Source organism: Stegostoma tigrinum, chromosome 46 (assembly GCF_030684315.1).
Source record: "Stegostoma tigrinum isolate sSteTig4 chromosome 46, sSteTig4.hap1, whole genome shotgun sequence".
In the NCBI taxonomy this organism is placed as follows: domain Eukaryota; kingdom Metazoa; phylum Chordata; class Chondrichthyes; order Orectolobiformes; family Stegostomatidae; genus Stegostoma; species Stegostoma tigrinum.
The window spans coordinates 9,832,193-9,854,785 of record NC_081399.1 but is presented as its reverse complement, the minus strand read 5'-3'; the positions used below and the strand labels follow the sequence as shown (position 1 = coordinate 9,854,785).

General features: G+C 49.6%; 1 protein-coding gene across 4 annotated transcripts; it reads left to right on the top strand.

Moving 5' to 3' along the window:
• The first annotated feature begins 84 nt into the window (after positions 1–84).
• Positions 85–20,067, top strand: nit1 (nitrilase 1). Of its 4 annotated transcripts, none has more exons than XM_059642741.1 (6): positions 85–162; positions 2,057–2,299; positions 4,536–4,639; positions 5,016–5,149; positions 5,566–5,691; positions 19,653–20,067. In XM_059642741.1, the coding sequence occupies exons 1-6, from the start codon at positions 125–127 to the stop codon at positions 19,932–19,934; spliced, it is 927 nt and encodes a 308-aa protein (XP_059498724.1). In that variant the 5' UTR covers positions 85–124; the 3' UTR covers positions 19,935–20,067. The 4 variants fall into 4 exon arrangements, with proteins under 4 accessions (XP_059498724.1, XP_059498723.1, XP_059498722.1 ...); XM_059642740.1 differs by lacking the exon at positions 85–162 and adding an exon at positions 198–1,555 and having other exon boundaries at positions 2,057–2,281; XM_059642739.1 differs by lacking the exon at positions 85–162 and adding an exon at positions 198–1,555.
• Positions 20,068–22,593: the final 2,526 nt, after the last annotated feature.

Below are 22,593 nucleotides of genomic sequence, written 5' to 3'. Positions count from 1 at the left end.
GGCCGAGTTTGTCCTCCCCCTCCCCTCAAAGGTGTGTCCATATCTGACAGCAGGCAGGTAGATAGGCGGCTAATTCAGCGTCAGGCCCCCTGAGCGGGTTTCCACGGACACTGGGCGCAGGGGCATGTTCTCTCTCAGCCTCCGCGTGACGTTGGCTGCTTGGTAACCGCCCCCTCCCATCATTCCCTATCCCATCATTCCCTATCCCCTTATCCCCCCACTTCCCATCATCCCCCCTCCCATCATCCCCTTCCCAACATTCCCCTCATCCCAATTCCCATCATTCCCCCGTCCCCTTCCCATCGTTCCCTATCCCCTTATCCCCCTACTTCCCATCATTCCCTATCCCCCCACTTCCCATCGTCCCCCTTCCCATCATTCCCTATCCCCTTATTCCCCCATCCCCTTCCCATCATTCCCTATCCCCTCATTCCCCCCATCCCCTTCCCAACATTCCCCCATCCCAATTCCCATCATCCCTGTGTGAAAGGGTTAGGATTAGGATTAGGATTAGGGTTGGGTAATCCCTGATCCCAGTAACCACCCCTTCCCCATTCTATCATCATGTGCCCCCAGTAACTGTCCCCCTTTTACCCCCTTTCCCATCATCCCCTTATCCCCAAACTTCCCATCATCCCCATCCCCCTATCACCCCCCCATCATCCTTATCCCCCATCCCCCCCTTTCCATCGTCACCCCCATCCCCTTATACCGCCTTCCCATCGTTCCCCCATCCCCTTATCCCGCCTTCCCATTGTCTCCCATCCCTCAACCCCATGTATCCCACTTCCCATCATCCCCCAACCCTTTATCCACTTCACTTCCCATCATCCCCCATATACCCCACTTCCCATCATCCCCCAACCCTTTATCCACTTCACTTCCTATCATGCCCCATATACCCCACTTCCCATCATCCCCCAACCGTTTATCCACTTCACTTCCCATCATCCCCCATCCCCTTAACCCAACTTCCCGTCACCCCCATCCCCTTATACTCCCTTCCCATCATCCCCCAGTGATCTCTCCTCCTGCATTACCCCAATTTCCTTTATCCTCCCCATCATCTGCCCTCCCACAGTAACCACCCCTCCCCTTTACCCTGATTCCCATCATCCCCTACCCCCTTTATCTCAGACCCGAGTAATCACCCCTCTCCCTTTACCCCCATTCCCATCAACCCCTACCCCCTTAATCCCTGATCCATTCCATCAGCATACACCCCCAGTAACTGCCCCCCCATTCCCATTATCCCTCTTCCCAACATCACCAACCCCACAGCCTACACCCCCATCCCTCACATCTCCTAGCCTTCACAAGCCCTCCCCAGCCACACATCCCCCTACCCCACACATGCAAAATCCCATCCCCCCAATCTCCATCCCTCACATCCCTCCCCTCCCCATCACTTATTCCCCCTCCGCTAACCCCCCTTCGCTTCCTGAGCTCTGCCTGTGTGCTTCCCAATGACCAGAGGACAGGGACACCCAGGACCCTTTTGTGCATCGAGCTTTCCTGGTCTATCAATGCTTAACTCAGACTCTGTGATTCTGGGGTTTGTTTAAACCCTTACCAAAGCTGACAATTTGCCCTTTCTCTGTGTGACGGTACTTGTATTTGTCCACTCGCTAAATTGCCCTGTAACCTCCTCACTGCTCACAGCCCCCACCCAGTTCTCACACTGGATTCCTTGCTGCAAATTACTGATGTTAGTTGTGGATAGTTCGGGGCCGGCTGCTCAGGCTGGCAGTATTGACCGTTCCCACTCTGCGAGCGACCCATTTGTTCCTACGCTCTTGTTTCCCTGTTGCTCTTTCTCGGGTAGATGAGGTGGTGGGTGTTGGTGAGGAAGGACTGGGCGCCGGAAGGAACGTGGGAGCGGCTCGCTGAGAGTGCCTGGGAGTCGAAAGTATCCCAGTTTGGCAACGTCTTTTCCCGTCTGCAAGTTTGCGGTTGATGTCTTTTCTTGAGGAATGTTGGAAGCTGGTTTGAAGGAGGTTCGAGGGAAGGTGTGTCTCTATGCGACACTCACTCTCTCTCTCTCTGTCTTGGACAGGTTGCGAGGGATGGCGACGCTGAAGAGGAGTTTGATTGGAGTGTGCCAGCTGAACAGCACGGGGGACAAGGAGAGAAATTTTGCTGAGTGTCAGGCGCTGGTGAGGGAGGGGGCAGAGCGAGGGGCCAAGTTCCTCTTCCTCCCTGAAGCCTTTGATTATGTTGCCTCATCTCAGGAGCAGACACTCAGCCAGGCAGAGACCCTGGAGGGCGATCTCATCCAACGGTATTTCCGCATGGCCAGGTACCCGTGCTCCCTCGCACCTCTCCCTTTCCTGCCTCTGACGCCACTCTTCCTTCTTACCCTCACTCTCTTCCCCCACGTTGACCACCTTCCAGTGTCTCTGAAGGTGTCTCTCCCCCGTCCATTTTCCTCTCAAGGAGGAAGTTTTCTCCTTCGCATGTTAGAGTTTTATTTTGTATCGCGCAATCACCAAGCTGCAGCAGCTTGCCCAGAAGTCAATCAGAAAATTGCTACAATGGTGAGCGTTGCAGTTGGTCCTGGTTCACAATCATTCAAAAGTCTGTCACTGATTATACAATAAATGGAAAAGTCCTGGGGAAAATTGATGAACAGAGAGATCTGGGTGTTCAGGTCCATCGTTCCCTGAAGGTGACAACGCAGGTCAATAGGGTGATCAAGAAGGCATATGGCATGCTTTCCTTCATTGGCCGGGGTATTGAGTACGAGTTGGCAGGTCATGTTGCAGTTGTATAGGACTGTGGTTCGGCCACATTTGGAGTACTGTGTACAGTTCTGGTCACCACATTATCAAAAGGATGTGGATGCTTTGGAGAGGGTGCAAGGGTGGTTCACCAGGATGTTGCCTGGTATGGAGGGTGCTCGCTATGAAGAGAGGTTGAATAGATTAGGATTATTTTCATTAGAAAGACGGAGATTGAGGGGGGACCTGATTGAGGTCTACAAAATCATGATGGGTATAGACAGGGTGGATAGCAAAAAGCTTTTTCCCAGAGTGGGGGACTCAATTACTAGGGGTCATGAGTTCAAAGTGAGAGGAGGAAAGTTTAAGGGAGATATGCCTGGAAAGTTCTTCACACAGAGGCTGGTGGGCGCCTGGAACACGTTGCCAGCCGAGGTGGTAGAGGTGGACACGATACCATCTTTTAAGATGTATCTAGACAGGTACATGGATGGGCAGAGAGCAAATGGACACAGACTGTTAGAAAATAGATGTCGGGTTAGACAGAGGATCTTGATCGGCGCAGGCTTGGAGGGCCGAAGGGCCTGTTTCTGTGCTGTAGGTTTCTTTGAGTAAACCTGCCCTGAGCACCCACACACGCTCACTCACTCACAAAGCAGAGGTGTTGAACACTCTCCGTCACTAGCGATAATGGGAACTGCAGACGCTGGGGAATCCGACATAACACGGTGTGAAGCTGGATGAACACAGCAGGCCAAGCAGCATCCCAGGAGCACAAAAGCTGACGTTTCGGGCCTAGACCCTTCAATCAGAGAGGCTGTCTGATGAAAGGTTTAGGCCCGAAACGTCAGCTTTCCTGCTCCTCTGATGCTGCTTGGCCTGCTGTGTTCATCCAGCCGCACACTTTGTTGACTCCCTGTCACTATTTGAGCGAGATAACTGAATTTGGAGCACAATATGAGTTGCAGTAACATACCAAGGTGTGGAGCTGGATGAACACAGCAGGCCAAACAGCATCAGAGGAGCAGGAAGGCTGAGGTTTCGGGTCTCGACCCTTCTTCAGAAACGAGTAACTCATTTTTAAAGCTGAGACTTCTTGCACAGGGTCCTTGACATAATGCAATACTTTTCACCCATTTTAAAGTCCGCAGTCCAAAAATATTAAAGTAGTCTTTACAGTGCTCCTTTTTATAGTCTGCCTCACTATCCCTCTTACTCATACCTCACTATCTGCCCTCTCCCTCTTTCCGCCTCAATATACCATTCCCTCTCGCTCTGCCTCCCTATCCCTGTCCCTCTCCTGCTCCCTTTCACTGCCTGCTTCCCTCTCCCTCTCACTGCCTGGCTCCCTAACCCTGTCTCTCACCCTCTTGCTGCCTCCTTAACCCTGTCCCTCTCCTCTCGCTGCCTGCCTCCCTAACCCTCTCCCTCTCCCTCTCGCTGCCTGCCTCCCTCACCCTCTCCCTGTCCCTCTCGCTGTCTGCCTCCCTAACCCTCTCCCTCTCCCTCTCGCTGCCTGCCTCCCTCACCCTCTCCCTGTCCCTCTCGCTGTCTGCCTCCCTAACCCTGTCCCTCTTCCTCTCGCTGCCTGCCTCCCTAACCCTGTCCCTCTTCCTCTCGCTGCCTGCCTCCCTAACCCTGTCCCTCTCCCTCTCGCTGCCTGCCTCCCTAACCCTGTCCCGCTTCCTCTCGCTGCCTGCCTCCCTAACCCTGTCCCTCTTCCTCTCGCTGCCTGCCTCCCTAACCCTGTTCCTCTGACAATGACCCTATCCCAGCCGCTCGGCCTCACGCTCTCACATCTGCCTTTCCTTGAAGGGAGACTGGTGTCTGGATGTCCCTGGGTGGTTTTCACGAGCGAAACCCAGACTGGGAGAGGGATCGCCGCATCTACAACACTCATATCCTCATCAACAACTTGGGTAGGCTGATCAAACAGGGGGAGGGCATGGTTGGGGGGGGGGGGGGGCGCGGGTGTGTGTGGGGGTTGTGTGGCGGTGGGGTGTGTGTGTGTCTGTGTGTGTGTGGTGGGGGGGAGGTGTGTGCCTGGGTTTGCGAACTGACACCTCCCTTCTGAGAGAAACGGGAGCTTCCGACCCCGTCCCTTACCCACAGCGGCTGAGCCTGCAGTATGAAGGCAGAGAGCTATTCGCCTCTGTGGGGCTTCATGGATTTTATTTTGCCATCCACCTGGGCTGGGCCTGACCTGAAGCGACAGAAGTGAGTGAGGTTGGTAGGACGGGTCCTCTGGCACACAGGTCTATGTCAGCCTCGATCAGCCGCTGTCTCTCTCCACAGGAGAGTTAGCAGCGATTTACCGTAAAACTCATCTGTTCGACGTAGACCTGAAAGGCCGGATGGCCATGAAGGAAAGTGACTTCACGATCCCCGGACCTGCCATTGAACAACCAATCAACACACCAATTGGGAAGGTGAGGTAAAGGCCGACTTGACATGACAGCGCAGAGGGAGCTTTACTTTGTCTCTAACCTGTCCTGTCCTTGTCCCTGGGAGTGTTTGATGGGGGGGGCAGTGTAGAGGGAGCATTACTCTGTATCTAACCCCGTACTGTCCCTGTCCCTGGGAGTGTTTGATGGGGGGGGACAGTGTAGAGGAAGCTTTACTCTGTATCTGACCCTGTGCTGGGGCTGTTTGACGGTGCGGTGTAAAGCGTGTCACACTCCCATTGACCAGATGAGAGGGAGAGGGAGAGATCCCACAATCTGACCCTGTGCTGGGGCTGTTCGACGGTGCGGTGTAAAGCGTGACACACTCCCATTGACCAGATTAGGAGGGAGAGGGAGAGATCCCACAATCTGACCCTGTGCTGCTGCTCCTTCCCCTTCAGGTGGGCCTTGCAACCTGTTATGATCTTCGGTTCCCTGAAATGTCGCTCGTACTGTCTCAGGCCGGAGCAGAAATCTTGACATTTCCGTCAGCGTTTACCTTAATAACAGGACTAGCTCATTGGGAGGTATGTTCATCTGAGCTTTGTGTGTGTGTGTGTGTGTGTGTGTGTGTGTGTGTGTGTGTGTGTGTATATCTGTGTGTGTGTGTGTGTCTGTGTATGTCTGTGTGTGTGTGTGTGTGTGTGTGTGTGTGTGTATTTGTGAGAGAGAGAGAGAGAGAGAGTGGGAACGAGTGTGTGTGTGTATTTGTGAGAGAGTGGGAACGAGTGTGTGTGTGTGTATTTGTGAGAGAGAGCGAGAGAGTGGGAACGAGTGTGTGTGTGTGTGTGAGAGAGTGAGAGTGGGAATGAGTGTGTGTGTGAGAGAGAGAGAGTGGGAACGAGTGTGTGTGAGAGAGAGAGAGAGAGAGAGAGTGGGAACGAGTGTGTGTGAGAGAGAGTGGGAACGAGTGTGTGTGAGAGAGAGAGTGGGAACGAGTGTGTGTGTGAGAGAGAGAGTGGGAACGAGTGTGTGTGTGAGAGAGAGAGTGGGAACGAGTGTGTGTGTGAGAGAGAGAGTGGGAACGAGTGTGTGTGTGAGAGAGAGAGTGGGAACGAGTGTGTGTGTGTGAGAGAGACAGATGGAACGAGTGTGTGTGTGTGAGAGAGAGAGAGACAGATGGAACGAGTGTGTGTGTGTGAGAGAGAGAGAGAGAGAGGGAACGAGTGTGTGTGTGTGAGAGAGAGAGAGAGGGAACGAGTGTGTGTGTGTGTGTGTGTGTGTGTGTGAGAGAGAGAGAGAGAGGGAACGAGTGTGTGTGTGTGTGTGTGTGAGAGAGAGAGGGAACGAGTGTGTGTGTGAGAGAGAGAGAGAGAGGGAACGAGTGTGTGTGTGTGAGAGAGAGAGAGAGGGAACGAGTGTGTGTGTGTGAGAGAGAGAGAGAGGGAACGAGTGAGTGTGTGTGTGAGAGAGAGAGAGAGGGAACGAGTGTGTGTGTGTGTGTGTGTGTGTGTGTGTGTGTGTGTGTGTGTGAGAGAGAGAGAGAGAGGGAACGAGTGTGTGTGTGAGAGAGAGAGAGAGAGAGGGAATGAGTGTGTGTGTGAGAGAGAGAGAGAGGGAACGAATGTGTGTGTGAGAGAGAGAGAGAGAGAGAGGGAACGAGTGTGTGTGTGAGAGAGAGAGAGAGAGGGAACGAGTGTGTGTGTGAGAGAGAGAGAGAGGGAACGAGTGTGTGTGTGTGTGAGAGAGAGAGAGAGGGAACGAGTGTGTGTGTGAGAGAGAGAGAGAGAGGGAACGAGTGTGTGTGTGTGAGAGAGAGAGAGAGAGAGAGGGAACGAGTGTGTGTGTGAGAGAGAGAGAGAGGGAACGAGTGTGTGTGTGAGAGAGAGAGAGAGGGAACGAGTGTGTGTGTGAGAGAGAGAGAGAGAGAGAGAGGGAACGAGTGTGTGTGTGTTTGAGAGAGAGAGAGCGAGAGAGAGAGAGACTGGGAACGAGTGTGTGTGTGAGAGAGAGAGACTGGGAACGAGTGTGTGTGTGAGAGAGACAGAGGGAACGAGTGTGTGTGAGAGAGATAGAGGGAACGAGTGTGTGTGAGAGAGATAGAGGGAACGAGTGTGTGTGAGAGAGATAGAGGGAACGAGTGTGTGTGTGAGAGAGAGAGAGGGAACGAGTGTGTGTGTGAGAGAGAGAGAGGGAACGAGTGTGTGTGTGAGAGAGAGAGAGGGAACGAGTGTGTGTGTGAGAGAGAGAGAGGGAACGAGTGTGTGTGTGTGAGAGAGAGAGAGAGCGGGAACGTGTGTGTGTGTGTGAGAGAGAGAGAGAGAGAGAGCGGGAACGTGTGTGTGTGTGTGAGAGAGAGAGAGAGAGAGAGAGTGGGAACGTGAGTGAGAGAGAGAGAGAGAATGGGAACATGTGTGTGTGTGTGAGAGAGAGAGAGAGAGAGAGAGGGAACGAATGTATGTGAGAGAGAGAGAGAGAGTGGGAAAGAGTGTGTGTGTGAGAGAGAGAGAGAGAGAGAGAGAGACTGGGAACGAGTGTGTGTGTGAGAGAGACAGAGGGAACGAGTGTGTGTGAGAGAGATAGAGGGAACGAGTGTGTGTGAGAGAGATAGAGGGAACGAGTGTGTGTGTGAGAGAGAGAGAGGGAACGAGTGTGTGTGTGAGAGAGAGAGAGAGAGAGAGAGCGGGAACGTGTGTGTGTGTGTGTGTGAGAGAGAGAGAGAGCGGGAACGTGTGTGTGTGTGAGAGAGAGAGAGAGAGAGAGAGAGAGTGGGAACGTGTGTGTGTGTGAGAGAGAGAGAGAGAGAGAGAGAGAGTGGGAACGTGTGTGTGTGAGAGAGAGAGAGAGAGAGAGAGGGAACAAATGTATGTGAGAGAGAGAGAGAGAGTGGGAAAGAGTGTGTGTGTGAGAGAGAGAGAGTGGGAACGAGTGTGTGAGAGAGAGAGACAGAGTGGGAACGAGTGTTTGTGTGTGTGTGAGAGAGAGAGAGAGAGGTAACGAATGTGTGTGAGAGAGAGAGGTAACGAATGTGTGTGAGAGAGAGAGGTAACGAATGTGTGTGAGAGAGAGAGAGAGGGAACGAGTGTGTGTGAGAGAGAGAGAGAGAGTGGGAACGAGTGTGTGTGTGAGAGAGAGAGAGAGAGAGAGTGGGAACGAGTGTGTGTGTGAGAGAGAGAGAGAGAGTGGGAACGAGTGTGTGTGTGAGAGAGAGAGTGGGAACTAGTGTGTGTGTGTGTGTGAGAGAGAGAGAGAGAGAGAGAGAGTGGGAACGAGTGTGTGTGTGAGAGAGAGAGAGTGGGAACGAGTGTGTTTGTGAGAGAGAGAGAGTGGGAACGAGTGTGTGTGTGTGAGAGAGAGAGAGTGGGAACGAGTGTGTGTGTGTGAGAGAGAGTGGGAACGAGTGTGTGTGTGAGAGAGAGAGTGGGAACGAGTGTGTGTGTGTGTGTGTGTGAGAGAGAGAGAGAGATTGGGAACGAGTCTGTGTGTGTGTGTGAGAGAGAGAGAGAGTGGGAACGAGTGTGTGTGTGAGAGAGAGAGAGAGAGTGGGAACGAGTGTGTGTGTGAGAGAGAGAGTGGGAACTAGTGTGTGTGTGTGTGTGTGTGTGTGTGAGAGAGAGAGAGAGATTGGGAACGAGTCTGTGTGTGTGTGTGAGAGAGAGAGAGAGTGGGAACGAGTGTGTGTGTGAGAGAGAGAGAGAGAGTGGGAACGAGTGTGTGTGTGAGAGAGAGAGTGGGAACTAGTGTGTGTGTGTGTGTGTGTGTGAGAGAGAGAGAGAGAGAGAGTGGGAACGAGTCTGTGTGTGAGAGAGAGAGAGAGAGAGAGTGGGAACGAGTGTGTGTGAGAGAGAGAGAGAGAGAGTGGGAACGAGTCTGTGTGTGAGAGAGAGAGAGAGAGAGAGAGTGGGAACGAGTGTGTGTGAGAGAGAGAGAGAGAGAGAGAGTGGGAACGAGTGTGTGTGTGAGAGAGAGAGAGCGTGGGAATGAGTGTGTGTGTGTGAGAGAGAGAGTGGGAACGAGTGTGTGTGTGAGAGAGAGAGTGGGAACGAGTGTGTGTGTGTGTGTGAGAGACAGAGGGAACGAGTGTGTGTGTGTGTGTGTGAGAGAGAGAGAGAGGGAACGAGTGTGTGTGTGTGAGAGAGAGAGAGAGAGGGAACGAGTGTGTGTGTGAGAGAGAGAGAGGGAACGAGTGTGTGTGTGTGTGAGAGAGAGAGGGAACGAGTGTGTGTGTGAGAGAGAGAGAGAGAGAGAGAGAGGGAACGAGTGTGTGTGAGAGAGAGAGAGAGGGAACGAGTGTGTGTGTATTTGAGAGAGAGAGAGCGAGAGAGAGAGAGACTGGGAACGAGTGTGTGTGTGTGAGAGAGACAGAGGGAACGAGTGTGTGTGAGAGAGAGAGAGGGAACGAGTGTGTGTGAGAGAGAAAGAGGGAACGAGTGTGTGTGTGAGAGAGAGAGAGGGAACGAGTGTGTGTGTGAGAGAGAGAGAGAGAGGGAACGAGTGTGTGTGAGAGAGTGAGAGAGAGAGGGAACGAGTGTGTGTGTGTTTGAGAGAAGGAGAGCGAGAGAGAGAGAGACTGGGAACGAGTGTGTGTGTGTGTGAGAGAGACAGAGGGAACGAGTGTGTGTGAGAGAGAGAGAGAGGGAACGAGTGTGTGTGAGAGAGATAGAGGGAACGAGTGTGTGTGTGAGAGAGAGAGAGAGGGAACGAGTGTGTGTGAGAGAGAGAGGGAACGAGTGTGTGTGTGAGAGAGAGAGAGAGCGGGAACGAGTGTGTGTGTGAGAGAGAGAGAGAGCGGGAACGAGTGTGTGTGTGAGAGAGAGAGAGAGAGAGTGGGAACGAGTGTGTGTGTGAGAGAGAGAGTGGGAACTATGTGTGTGTGTATGAGAGAGAGAGAGAGAGAGAGAGAGAGTGGGAACGAGTGTGTGTGTGAGAGAGAGAGAGTGGGAACGAGTGTGTGTGTGAGAGAGAGAGAGTGGGAACGAGTGTGTGTGTGTGAGAGAGAGAGAGTGGGAACGAGTGTGTGTGTGTGAGAGAGAGTGGGAACGAGTGTGTGTGTGTGAGAGAGAGTGGGAACGAGTGTATGTGTGAGAGAGAGAGTGGGAACGAGTGTGTGTGTGTGTGTGTGAGAGAGAGAGAGAGAGATTGGGAACGAGTCTGTGTGTGTGTGTGTGAGAGAGAGAGAGAGTGGGAACGAGTGTGTGTGTGAGAGAGAGAGAGAGAGTGGGAACGAGTGTGTGTGTGAGAGAGAGAGTGGGAACTAGTGTGTGTGTGTGTGTGTGTGAGAGAGAGAGAGAGATTGGGAACGAGTCTGTGTGTGTGTGTGAGAGAGAGAGAGAGTGGGAACGAGTGTGTGTGTGAGAGAGAGAGTGGGAACTAGTGTGTGTGTGTGTGTGTGAGAGAGAGAGAGAGAGAGAGTGGGAACGAGTCTGTGTGTGAGAGAGAGAGAGAGAGAGTGGGAACGAGTGTGTGTGAGAGAGAGAGAGAGAGAGTGGGAACGAGTCTGTGTGTGAGAGAGAGAGAGAGAGAGAGAGTGGGAACGAGTGTGTGTGAGAGAGAGAGAGAGAGAGAGTGGGAACGAGTGTGTGTGTGAGAGAGAGAGAGCGTGGGAATGAGTGTGTGTGTGTGAGAGAGAGAGTGGGAACGAGTGTGTGTGTGAGAGAGAGAGTGGGAACGAGTGTGTGTGTGTGTGTGAGAGACAGAGGGAACGAGTGTGTGTGTGTGTGTGTGAGAGAGAGAGAGAGAGGGAACGAGTGTGTGTGTGAGAGAGAGAGAGGGAACGAGTGTGTGTGTGTGTGAGAGAGAGAGGGAACGAGTGTGTGTGTGAGAGAGAGAGAGAGAGAGAGAGAGAGGGAACGAGTGTGTGTGAGAGAGAGAGAGAGAGGGAACGAGTGTGTGTGTATTTGAGAGAGAGAGAGCGAGAGAGAGAGAGACTGGGAACGAGTGTGTGTGTGTGAGAGAGACAGAGGGAACGAGTGTGTGTGAGAGAGAGAGAGGGAACGAGTGTGTGTGAGAGAGAGAGAGGGAACGAGTGTGTGTGTGAGAGAGAGAGAGGGAACGAGTGTGTGTGTGAGAGAGAGAGAGAGAGGGAACGAGTGTGTGTGAGAGAGTGAGAGAGAGAGGGAACGAGTGTGTGTGTGTTTGAGAGAAGGAGAGCGAGAGAGAGAGAGACTGGGAACGAGTGTGTGTGTGTGTGAGAGAGACAGAGGGAACGAGTGTGTGTGAGAGAGAGAGAGAGGGAACGAGTGTGTGTGAGAGAGATAGAGGGAACGAGTGTGTGTGTGAGAGAGAGAGAGAGGGAACGAGTGTGTGTGAGAGAGAGAGGGAACGAGTGTGTGTGTGAGAGAGAGAGAGAGCGGGAACGAGTGTGTGTGTGAGAGAGAGAGAGAGCGGGAACGAGTGTGTGTGTGAGAGAGAGAGAGAGAGAGTGGGAACGAGTGTGTGTGTGAGAGAGAGAGTGGGAACTATGTGTGTGTGTATGAGAGAGAGAGAGAGAGAGAGAGAGAGAGAGAGTGGGAACGAGTGTGTGTGTGTGAGAGAGAGTGGGAACGAGTGTGTGTGAGAGAGAGAGAGAGTGGGAACGAGTGTGTGTGTGAGAGAGAGAGTGGGAACGAGTGTGTGTGTGTGCATTTGTCAGTGTATGTATGGGTGTGTGTGTGTGCCTTTGTCAGTGTGTGTGTGTGTGTGTGTGTGTGTATGCATTTGTCAGTGTATGTATGGGTGTGTGTGTGTGTGCATTTGTCAGTGTATGTATGGGTGTGTGTGTGTGTGCATTTATCAGTGTATGTATGGGTGTGTGTGTGTGTGCATTTATCAGTGTATGTATGGGTGTGTGTGTGTGCATTTATCAGTGTATGTATGGGTGTGTGTGTGTGCCTTTATCAGTGTATGTATGGGTGTGCGTGTGTGCCTTTGTCAGTGTATGTATGGGTGTGTGTGTGTGCATTTTGTCAGTGTATGGGTGTGTGTGTGTGTGCGTTTTGTCAGTGTATGTATGGGTGTGTGTGTGTGTGCATGTGCATTTATCAGTGCATGTATGGGTGTGTGTTTGTGTGTGCGCATTTATCAGTGTATGTATGGATGTGTGTGTGCATTTATCAGTGTATGTATGGGTGTGTGTGTGTGTGTGTGTGTGTGTGTGCATTTGTCTGTGTGTGTGTGTGTGCATTTATCAGTTTATGGGTGTGTGTGTGTGTGCATTTTTCAGTGTATGTATGGGCGTGTGTGCATTTGTCAGTGTATGTATGGGTGTGTGTGTTCGTGTGCATTTGTCAGTGTATGTATGGGTGTGTGTGTGCGTGTGGATTTGTCAGTGTATGTATGGGTGTGTGTGTGCATTTGTCAGTATGTATGGGTGTGTGTGTGTGTGCATTTGTCAGTGTATGTATGGGTGTGTGTGTGTGCATTTATCAGTGTATGTATGGGTGTGTGTGTGTGTGTGCATTTATCAGTGTATGTATGGGTGTGTGTGTGTATTTATCAGTGTATGTATGGGTGTGTGTATGTGTGCATTCATCAGTGTATGTAATGGTTTGTCTGTGTGTGCATTTGTCAGTGTATGTATGGGTGTGTGTGTCTGTGTGCATTTATCAGTGTATGTATGGGTGTGTGTGTGTGCCTTTGTCAGTGTATGTATGGGTGTGTGTGTGTGCATTTTGTCAGTGTATGGGTGTGTGTGTGTGTGCGCGTTTTGTCAGTGTATGTATGGGTGTGTGTGTGTGCATGTGCATTTATCAGTGCATGTATGGGTGTGTGTGTGCATTTATCAGTGTATGCATGGATGTGTGTGTGTGTGCATTTATCAGTGTATATATGGGTGTGTGTGTGTGTGCATTTGTCGGTGTGTGGGTGTGTGTGTGTGCATTTATCAGTGTATGGGTGTGTGTGTGTGCATTTATCAGTGTATGTGTGGGGGTGTGTGTGTGCATTTGTCAGTGTATGGGTGTGTGTGTGTGCGTTTATCAGTGTATGTATGGGTGTGTGTGTGCATTTATCATTGTATGTATGTGGGTGTGTGTGTGTGCATTTATCAGTATATGTATGGGGGTGTGTGTGTGTGCATTTGTCAGTGTATGTATGGGTGTGTGTGTGCATTTATCAGTGTATGTATGGGGGTGTATGTGTGTGTGTGTGTGTGCCTTTGTCAGTGAATGTATGGGTGTGTGTGTGTGCATTTTGTCAGTGTATGGGTGTGTGTGTGCATTTTGTCAGTGTATGTATGGGTGTGTGTGTGTGTGCATTTTGTCAGTGTATGTATGGGTGTGTGTGTGTGCATGTGCATTTATCAGTGCATGTATGGGTGTGTGTGTGTGCGCATTTATCAGTGTATGTATGGATGTGTGTGTGCGCATTTATCAGTGTATGTATGGATGTGTGTGTGTGCATTTATCAGTGTATGTATGGGTGTGTGTGTGTGTGTGTGTGCATTTATCAGTTTATGGGTGTGTGTGTGTGCATTTATCAGTGTATGTGTGGGTGCGTGTGTGTGCATTTGTCAGTGTATGTGTGGGTGTGTGTGTGTGCATTTATCAGTGTATGTATGGGCGTGTGTGCATTTGTCAGTGTATGTATGGGTGTGTGTGTGCGTGTGCATTTGTCAGTGTATGTATGGGTTTGTGTGTGCATTTGTCAGTGTATGTATGGGTGTGTGTGTGTGCATTTGTCAGTGTATGTATGGGTGTGTGTGTGTGCATTCTTCAGTGTATGTATGTGTGTGTGTGTGTGCATTTATCAGTGTATGTATGGGTGTGTGTGTGCACTTATCAGTGTAGGTATGGGTGTGTGTTTGTGTGTGCTTTGATCAGTGTATGTATGGGTGTGTGTGTGTGCATTTATCAGTGTATGTGTGGGTGTGTGTGTTCATTTGTCAGTGTATGCATGGGTGTGTGTGTATGTGCATTTTTCAGTGTATGTATGGGTGTGTGTGTGTGTGCGCGCATTGATCACTATGTATGGGTGTGTGTGTGTGCATTTATCAGTGTATGTATGGGTGTGTGTGTGTGTGTGTGTGTGCATTTATCAGTGCATGTATGGGTGTGTGTGTGTGTGCATTGATCACTATGTATGGGGGTGTGTGTGTGCATTTATCAGTGTATGTATGGGTGTGTGTGTGTGTGTGTGTGTGTGCATTTATCAGTGCATGTATGGGTGTGTGTGTGTGTGCATTGATCACTATGTATGGGGGTGTGTGTGTGTGTGCATTGATCACTGTATGTATGGGTGTGTGTGTGTGTTTGTGTTTGTGTGTGCATTTATCAGTGTATGTATGGGTGTGTGTGTGTGTGCATTTAACAGTGTATGTATGGGTGTGTGTGTGTGCATTTGTCAGTGTATGTATGGGTGTGTGTGTGTGCATTTATCAGTGTATGTATGGGTGTCTGTGTGTGCATTGATCACTATGTATGGGTGTGTGTGTGTGTGCATTTATCAGTGTATGTATGGGTGTGTGTGTGTGCATTTATCAGTGTATGTATGGGTGTGTGTGTGCATTTGTCAGTGTATGTATGGGTGTGTGTGTGCATGTGCATTTGTCAGTGTATGTATGGGTGTGTGTGTGTGCATGTGCATTTATCAGTGTATGTATAGGTGTGTGTGCATTTATCAGTGTTTGTATGGGTGTGTGTGTGTGCATTTGTCAGTGTATGTATGGGTGTGTGTGTGTGCATTTGTCAGTGTATGTATGGGTGTGTGTGTGTGCATGTGCATTTGTCAGTGTATGTATGGGTGTCTGTGTGTGTGTGTGCATTTAACAGTGTATGTATGGGTGTGTGTGTGTGCATTTGTCAGTGTATGTATGTGTGTGTGTGTGTGTGTGCATTTAACAGTATGTATGGGTGTGTGTGTGTGCATTTATCAGTGTATGTATGGGTGTGTGTGTGTGTGTGTGCATTTAACAGTGTATGTATGGGTGTGTGTGTGTGTGCATTTGTCAGTGTATGTATGGGTGTGTGTGTGTGTGCATTTGTCAGTGTATGTATGTGTGTGTGTGTGTGTGTGTGTGTGTGTGTGCATTTAACAGTGTATGTATGGGTGTGTGTGTGTGCATTTGTCAGTGTATGTATGGGTGTGTGTGTGTGTGTGTGTGTGTGTGCATTTGTCAGTGTATGTATGTGTGTGTGTGTGTGTGTGTGTGCATTTAACAGTGTATGTATGGGTGTGTGTGTGTGTGCATTTAACAGTGTATGTATGGGTGTGTGTGTGTGCATTTCAGTGTATGTATGGGGGTGTGTGTGTGTGCAGTTGTCAGTGTATGTATGTGTGTGCGTGCATTTATCAGTGTATGTATGGGTGTGTGTGTGTGCATTTATCAGTGTATGTATGGGTGTGTGTGTGTGCATTTATCAGTGTATGTATGGGTGTGTGTGTGTGTGTGTGTGCATTTATCAGTGTATGTATGGGTGTGTGTGTGTGCATTTATCAGTGTATGTATGGGTGTGTGTGTGTGTGTGTGTGTGCATTTATCAGTGAATGTATGGGTGTGTGCATGAGCATTTATCAGTGTATGTATGGGTGTGTGTGTGTGGGTGTGTGTGTGCATTTATCAGTGTGGGTGTGTGTGTGCATTTATCAGTGTGGGTGTGTGTGTGCTTTTATCAGTGTATGTATGGGTGTGTGTGTGCATTTATCAGTGTATGTGTGAGTGTGTGCATTTATCAGTGTATGTGTGGGTGTGTGTGTGTGCATTTTGCCAGTGTATGTATGGGTGTGTGTGTGTGCGCGTTTTGTCAGTGTATGTATGGGTGTGTGTGTGTGCATGTGCATTTATCAGTGCATGTATGGGTGTGTGTGTGCATTTATCAGTGTATGCATGGATGTGTGTGTGTGTGCATTTATCAGTGTATATATGGGTGTGTGTGTGTGTGCATTTGTCGGTGTGTGGGTGTGTGTGTGTGCATTTATCAGTGTATGGGTGTGTGTGTGTGCATTTATCAGTGTATGTGTGGGGGTGTGTGTGTGCATTTGTCAGTGTATGGGTGTGTGTGTGTGCGTTTATCAGTGTATGTATGGGTGTGTGTGTGCATTTATCATTGTATGTATGTGGGTGTGTGTGTGTGCATTTATCAGTATATGTATGGGGGTGTGTGTGTGTGCATTTGTCAGTGTATGTATGGGTGTGTGTGTGCATTTATCAGTGTATGTATGGGGGTGTATGTGTGTGTGTGTGTGTGCCTTTGTCAGTGAATGTATGGGTGTGTGTGTGTGCATTTTGTCAGTGTATGGGTGTGTGTGTGCATTTTGTCAGTGTATGTATGGGTGTGTGTGTGTGTGCATTTTGTCAGTGTATGTATGGGTGTGTGTGTGTGCATGTGCATTTATCAGTGCATGTATGGGTGTGTGTGTGTGCGCATTTATCAGTGTATGTATGGATGTGTGTGTGCGCATTTATCAGTGTATGTATGGATGTGTGTGTGTGCATTTATCAGTGTATGTATGGGTGTGTGTGTGTGTGTGTGTGTGTGCATTTATCAGTTTATGGGTGTGTGTGTGTGCATTTATCAGTGTATGTGTGGGTGCGTGTGTGTGCATTTGTCAGTGTATGTGTGGGTGTGTGTGTGTGCATTTATCAGTGTATGTATGGGCGTGTGTGCATTTGTCAGTGTATGTATGGGTGTGTGTGTGCGTGTGCATTTGTCAGTGTATGTATGGGTTTGTGTGTGCATTTGTCAGTGTATGTATGGGTGTGTGTGTGTGCATTTGTCAGTGTATGTATGGGTGTGTGTGTGTGCATTCTTCAGTGTATGTATGTGTGTGTGTGTGTGCATTTATCAGTGTATGTATGGGTGTGTGTGTGCACTTATCAGTGTAGGTATGGGTGTGTGTTTGTGTGTGCTTTGATCAGTGTATGTATGGGTGTGTGTGTGTGCATTTATCAGTGTATGTGTGGGTGTGTGTGTTCATTTGTCAGTGTATGCATGGGTGTGTGTGTATGTGCATTTTTCAGTGTATGTATGGGTGTGTGTGTGTGTGCGCGCATTGATCACTATGTATGGGTGTGTGTGTGTGCATTTATCAGTGTATGTATGGGTGTGTGTGTGTGTGTGTGTGTGCATTTATCAGTGCATGTATGGGTGTGTGTGTGTGTGCATTGATCACTATGTATGGGGGTGTGTGTGTGCATTTATCAGTGTATGTATGGGTGTGTGTGTGTGTGTGTGTGTGTGCATTTATCAGTGCATGTATGGGTGTGTGTGTGTGTGCATTGATCACTATGTATGGGGGTGTGTGTGTGTGTGCATTGATCACTGTATGTATGGGTGTGTGTGTGTGTTTGTGTTTGTGTGTGCATTTATCAGTGTATGTATGGGTGTGTGTGTGTGTGCATTTAACAGTGTATGTATGGGTGTGTGTGTGTGCATTTGTCAGTGTATGTATGGGTGTGTGTGTGTGCATTTATCAGTGTATGTATGGGTGTCTGTGTGTGCATTGATCACTATGTATGGGTGTGTGTGTGTGTGCATTTATCAGTGTATGTATGGGTGTGTGTGTGTGCATTTATCAGTGTATGTATGGGTGTGTGTGTGCATTTGTCAGTGTATGTATGGGTGTGTGTGTGCATGTGCATTTGTCAGTGTATGTATGGGTGTGTGTGTGTGCATGTGCATTTATCAGTGTATGTATAGGTGTGTGTGCATTTATCAGTGTTTGTATGGGTGTGTGTGTGTGCATTTGTCAGTGTATGTATGGGTGTGTGTGTGTGCATTTGTCAGTGTATGTATGGGTGTGTGTGTGTGCATGTGCATTTGTCAGTGTATGTATGGGTGTCTGTGTGTGTGTGTGCATTTAACAGTGTATGTATGGGTGTGTGTGTGTGCATTTGTCAGTGTATGTATGTGTGTGTGTGTGTGTGTGCATTTAACAGTATGTATGGGTGTGTGTGTGTGCATTTATCAGTGTATGTATGGGTGTGTGTGTGTGTGTGTGCATTTAACAGTGTATGTATGGGTGTGTGTGTGTGTGCATTTGTCAGTGTATGTATGGGTGTGTGTGTGTGTGCATTTGTCAGTGTATGTATGTGTGTGTGTGTGTGTGTGTGTGTGTGTGTGCATTTAACAGTGTATGTATGGGTGTGTGTGTGTGCATTTGTCAGTGTATGTATGGGTGTGTGTGTGTGTGTGTGTGTGTGTGCATTTGTCAGTGTATGTATGTGTGTGTGTGTGTGTGTGTGTGCATTTAACAGTGTATGTATGGGTGTGTGTGTGTGTGCATTTAACAGTGTATGTATGGGTGTGTGTGTGTGCATTTCAGTGTATGTATGGGGGTGTGTGTGTGTGCAGTTGTCAGTGTATGTATGTGTGTGCGTGCATTTATCAGTGTATGTATGGGTGTGTGTGTGTGCATTTATCAGTGTATGTATGGGTGTGTGTGTGTGCATTTATCAGTGTATGTATGGGTGTGTGTGTGTGTGTGTGTGCATTTATCAGTGTATGTATGGGTGTGTGTGTGTGCATTTATCAGTGTATGTATGGGTGTGTGTGTGTGTGTGTGTGTGCATTTATCAGTGAATGTATGGGTGTGTGCATGAGCATTTATCAGTGTATGTATGGGTGTGTGTGTGTGGGTGTGTGTGTGCATTTATCAGTGTGGGTGTGTGTGTGCATTTATCAGTGTGGGTGTGTGTGTGCTTTTATCAGTGTATGTATGGGTGTGTGTGTGCATTTATCAGTGTATGTGTGAGTGTGTGCATTTATCAGTGTATGTGTGGGTGTGTGTGTGTGCATTTTGCCAGTGTATGTATGGGTGTGTGTGTGTGCATTTTGCCAGTGTATGTATGGGTGTGTGTGTGTGCATTTTGTCAGTGTATCTGTGGGTGTGTGTGTGTGTGCGGTTTGTCAGTGTATGTGTAGGTGTGTGTGTGCAGTTTGTCAGTATGTATGGGTGTATGTGTGTGCGCAGTTTGTCAGTGTATCTGTGTGTGCAGTTTGTCAGTGGGTGTGTGTGTGTGCATTTTGCCAGTGTATGTATGGGTGTGTGTGTGTGCATTTTGTCAGTGTATCTGTGGGTGTGTGTGTGTGCGGTTTGTCAGTGTATGTGTAGGTGTGTGTGTGCAGTTTGTCAGTATGTATGGGTGTATGGGTGTATGTGTGTGCGCAGTTTGTCAGTGTATCTGGGTGTGCAGTTTGTCAGTGTATCTGTGGGTGTGCAGTTTGTCAGCGTATGGGAGTGTTTGTGTGTGCATTTTGTCAGTGTATGGGAGGGTTTGTGTGTGCATTTTGTCAGCGTATGGGAGGATTTGTGTGTGCATTTGCCAGTGTATGGGAGGGTTTGTGTGTGCATTTTGTCAGTGTATGGGAGGGTTTGTGTGTGAATTTTGTCAGTGTATGGGAGTGCGTACGTGTGCGCATTTTGTCAGTGTATGGGAGTGCATATGTGTGCGCATTCATGTGAGTGTGTTTTATGTGTGCGTATGTTTTTGAGTGTATGTGTGTGCGTGCATTTTTGTGAGCGTGCGCGCGTTGTGTGTGTGTGTGTGTAGGCGCGCGTTATGTGTTTGTGTACACGCACGTGCACCCCCTGTGTGATGACACTGCTGCTTAATCACTCCACCTCCCTGCAGCCACTGCTACGTGCTCGCGCCATTGAGACACAGTCTTACGTTGTAGCTGCGGCGCAGACTGGGAAGCACAATGACAAACGTACATCCTACGGGCACAGCATGGTGGTGGATCCCTGGGGTTGTGTGGTCGCTCAGTGCCACGAGGGGAGGGACATTTGCTATGCAGAGATCGATCTGGATTATCTTCGGGCTGTCAGGCAGGACATGCCTGTCAGGTACCATCGTAGGACTGATCTCTATGGGCACCTGAACCCGCTGCCCATGCACACTGGCGATCACTGACCTTACACGTTACAGGCAGACGTACTTACGGAGCGTGCTTCAATGGACAGTATTCTGATTCACCTTAATTATTTGTATCATAATCATTAAAACATCAATTGAAAAAGATCCCTCCATTTGCAAACTTGGAAAAGGTTTACGTGAGATTTTGTACAGGTGCCATGCACTTCACCATTTTTATGCATTCACTGATGGAATGAGAATATTCCTGGCAGGAGCAGAGATTGTCGCACGTCCCAACTGTACATGAGTGGACGGCCATGGTATTTGAGAGACAGATTGGGGCCCCTCAGTACCTCTCTCAGGGAGATATCTGTACACTGACTGGTGTCTCTCAGTCCCCTCTCTCTCTCAGGGAGATACCTGTACACCGACTGCCCTCTCTCAGTCCCCTCTCTCTCTGGGAGATATCTGTACACTGACTGGTGTCTCTCAGCCCCCTCTCTCTCACTCAGGGAGATATCTGTACACTGACTGGTGTCTCTCAGTCCCCTCTCTCTCAGGGAGATATCTGTACACTGACTGGTGTCTCTCAGTCCCCTCTTTCTCAGGGAGATATCTGTACACTGACTGGTGTCTCTCAGTCCCCTCTCTCTCAGGGAGATATCTGTACACTGACTGGTGTCTCTCAGTCCCCTCTCTCTCAGGGAGATATCTGTACACTGACTGGTGTCTCTCAGTCCCCTCTCTCTCAGGGAGATATCTGTACACTGGCTGCCCTCTCTCAGTCCCCTCTCTCTCAAGGAGATATCTGTACACTGACTGGTGTCTCTCAGTCCCCCCTCTCTCTCTCAGGGAGATATCTGTACACTGACTGGTGTCTCTCAGTCCCCTGTCTCTCAGGGAGATATCTGTACACTGACTGGTGTCTCTCAGTCCACTCTCTCTCACTCAGGGAGATATCTGTACACTGACTGGTGTCTCTCACTCCCTCTCTCTCAGGGAGATATCTGTACACTGACTGGTGTCTCTCAGTCCACTCTCTCTCACTCAGGGAGATATCTGTACACTGACTGGTGTCTCTCACTCCCTCTCTCTCAGGGAGATATCTGTACACTGACTGGTGTCTCTCAGTCCCCTCTCTCTCTCTCTCAGGGAGATATCTGTACACTGACTGGTGTCTCTCAGTCCCCTCTCTCTCTCAGGGAGATATCTGTACACTGACTGATGTCTCTCAGTCCCCTGTCTCTCAGGGAGATATCTGTACACTGACTGGTGTCTCTCAGTCCACTCTCTCTCACTCAGGGAGATATCTGTACACTGACTGGTGTCTCTCACTCCCTCTCTCTCAGGGAGATATCTGTACACTGACTGGTGTCTCTCAGTCCCCTCTCTCTCAGGGAGATATCTGTACACTGACTGGTGTCTCTCATTCCCTCTCTCTCTCTCTCAGGGAGATATCTGTACACTGACTGGTGTCTCTCACTCCCTCTCTCTCAGGGAGATATCTGTACACTGACTGGTGTCTCTCAGTCCCCTCTCTCTCAGGGAGATATCTGTACACTGACAGGTGTCTCTCAGACCCCTCTCTCTCAGGGAGATATCTGTACACTGACTGGTGTCTCTCAGTCCCCTCTCTCTCAGGGAGATATCTGTACACTGACTGGTGTCTCTCAGCCCCCTCTCTCTCAGTGAGATATCTGTACACAGACTGGTGTCTCTCAGTCCCCTCTCTCTCTCAGGGAGATATCTGTACACTGACTGGTGTCTCTCAGCCCCCTCTCTCTCAGTGAGATATCTGTACACAGACTGGTGTCTCTCAGTCTCCCCCCTCTCTCTCAGGGAGATATCTGTACACTGACTGGTGTCTCTCACTCCCTCTCTCTCAGGGAGATATCTGTACACTGACTGGTGTCTCTCAGTCCCCTCTCTCACAGGGAGGTATCTGTACACTGACTGGTGTCTCTCAGTCCCCTCTCTCTCAGGGAGATATCTGTACACTGACTGGTGTCTCTCAGTCCCCTCTCTCTCAGGGAGATATCTGTACACTGACTGGTGTCTCTCAGTCCCTCTCTCTCTCAGGGAGGTATCTGTACACTGACTGGTGTCTCTCAGTCCCTCTCTCTCTTTCAGGGAGATATCTGTACACTGACTGGTGTCTCTCAGTCCCTCTCTCTCTCAGGGCGATATCTGTACACTGACTGGTGTCTCTCAGTCCCTCTCTCTCTATCAGGGAGATATCTGTACACTGACTGGTGTCTCTCAGTCCCCCCCTCTCTCTCTCAGGGCGATATCTGCACACTGACTGGTGTCTCTCAGTCCCCTCTCTATCAGGGAGATATCTGTACACTGACTGGTGTCTCTCAGTTCCCCCCTCTCTCTCTCAGGGAGATATCTGTACACTGACTGGTGTCTCTCAGTCCCTCTCTCTCTCAGGGCGATATCTGTACACTGACTGGTGTCTCTCAGTCCCCTCTCTATCAGGGAGATATCTGTACACTGACTGGTGTCTCTCAGTTCCCCCCTCTCTCTCTCAGGGAGATATCTGTACACTGACTGGTGTCTCTCAGTCCCTCTCTCTCTCAGGGCGATATCTGTACACTGACTGGTGTCTCTCAGTCCCCTCTCTCTCAGGGAGATATCTGTACACTGACTGGTGTCTCTCAGTCCCCTCTCTCTCAGGGAGATATCTGTACACTGACTGCCCTCTCTCAGTCCC

Bases quoted from the DNA above. Each gene is read 5' to 3' on its own strand.
- nit1 (XM_059642739.1), top strand. From the start codon at position 1,467: ATGACCAGAGGACAGGGACACCCAGGACCCTTTTGTGCATCGAGCTTT. The intron at 4,640-5,015 runs GTAGGCTGATCA...CTCTCTCCACAG, and splicing joins TATCCTCATCAACAACTTGG to GAGAGTTAGCAGCGATTTAC. The intron at 5,150-5,565 runs GTGAGGTAAAGG...CTTCCCCTTCAG, and splicing joins TCAACACACCAATTGGGAAG to GTGGGCCTTGCAACCTGTTA.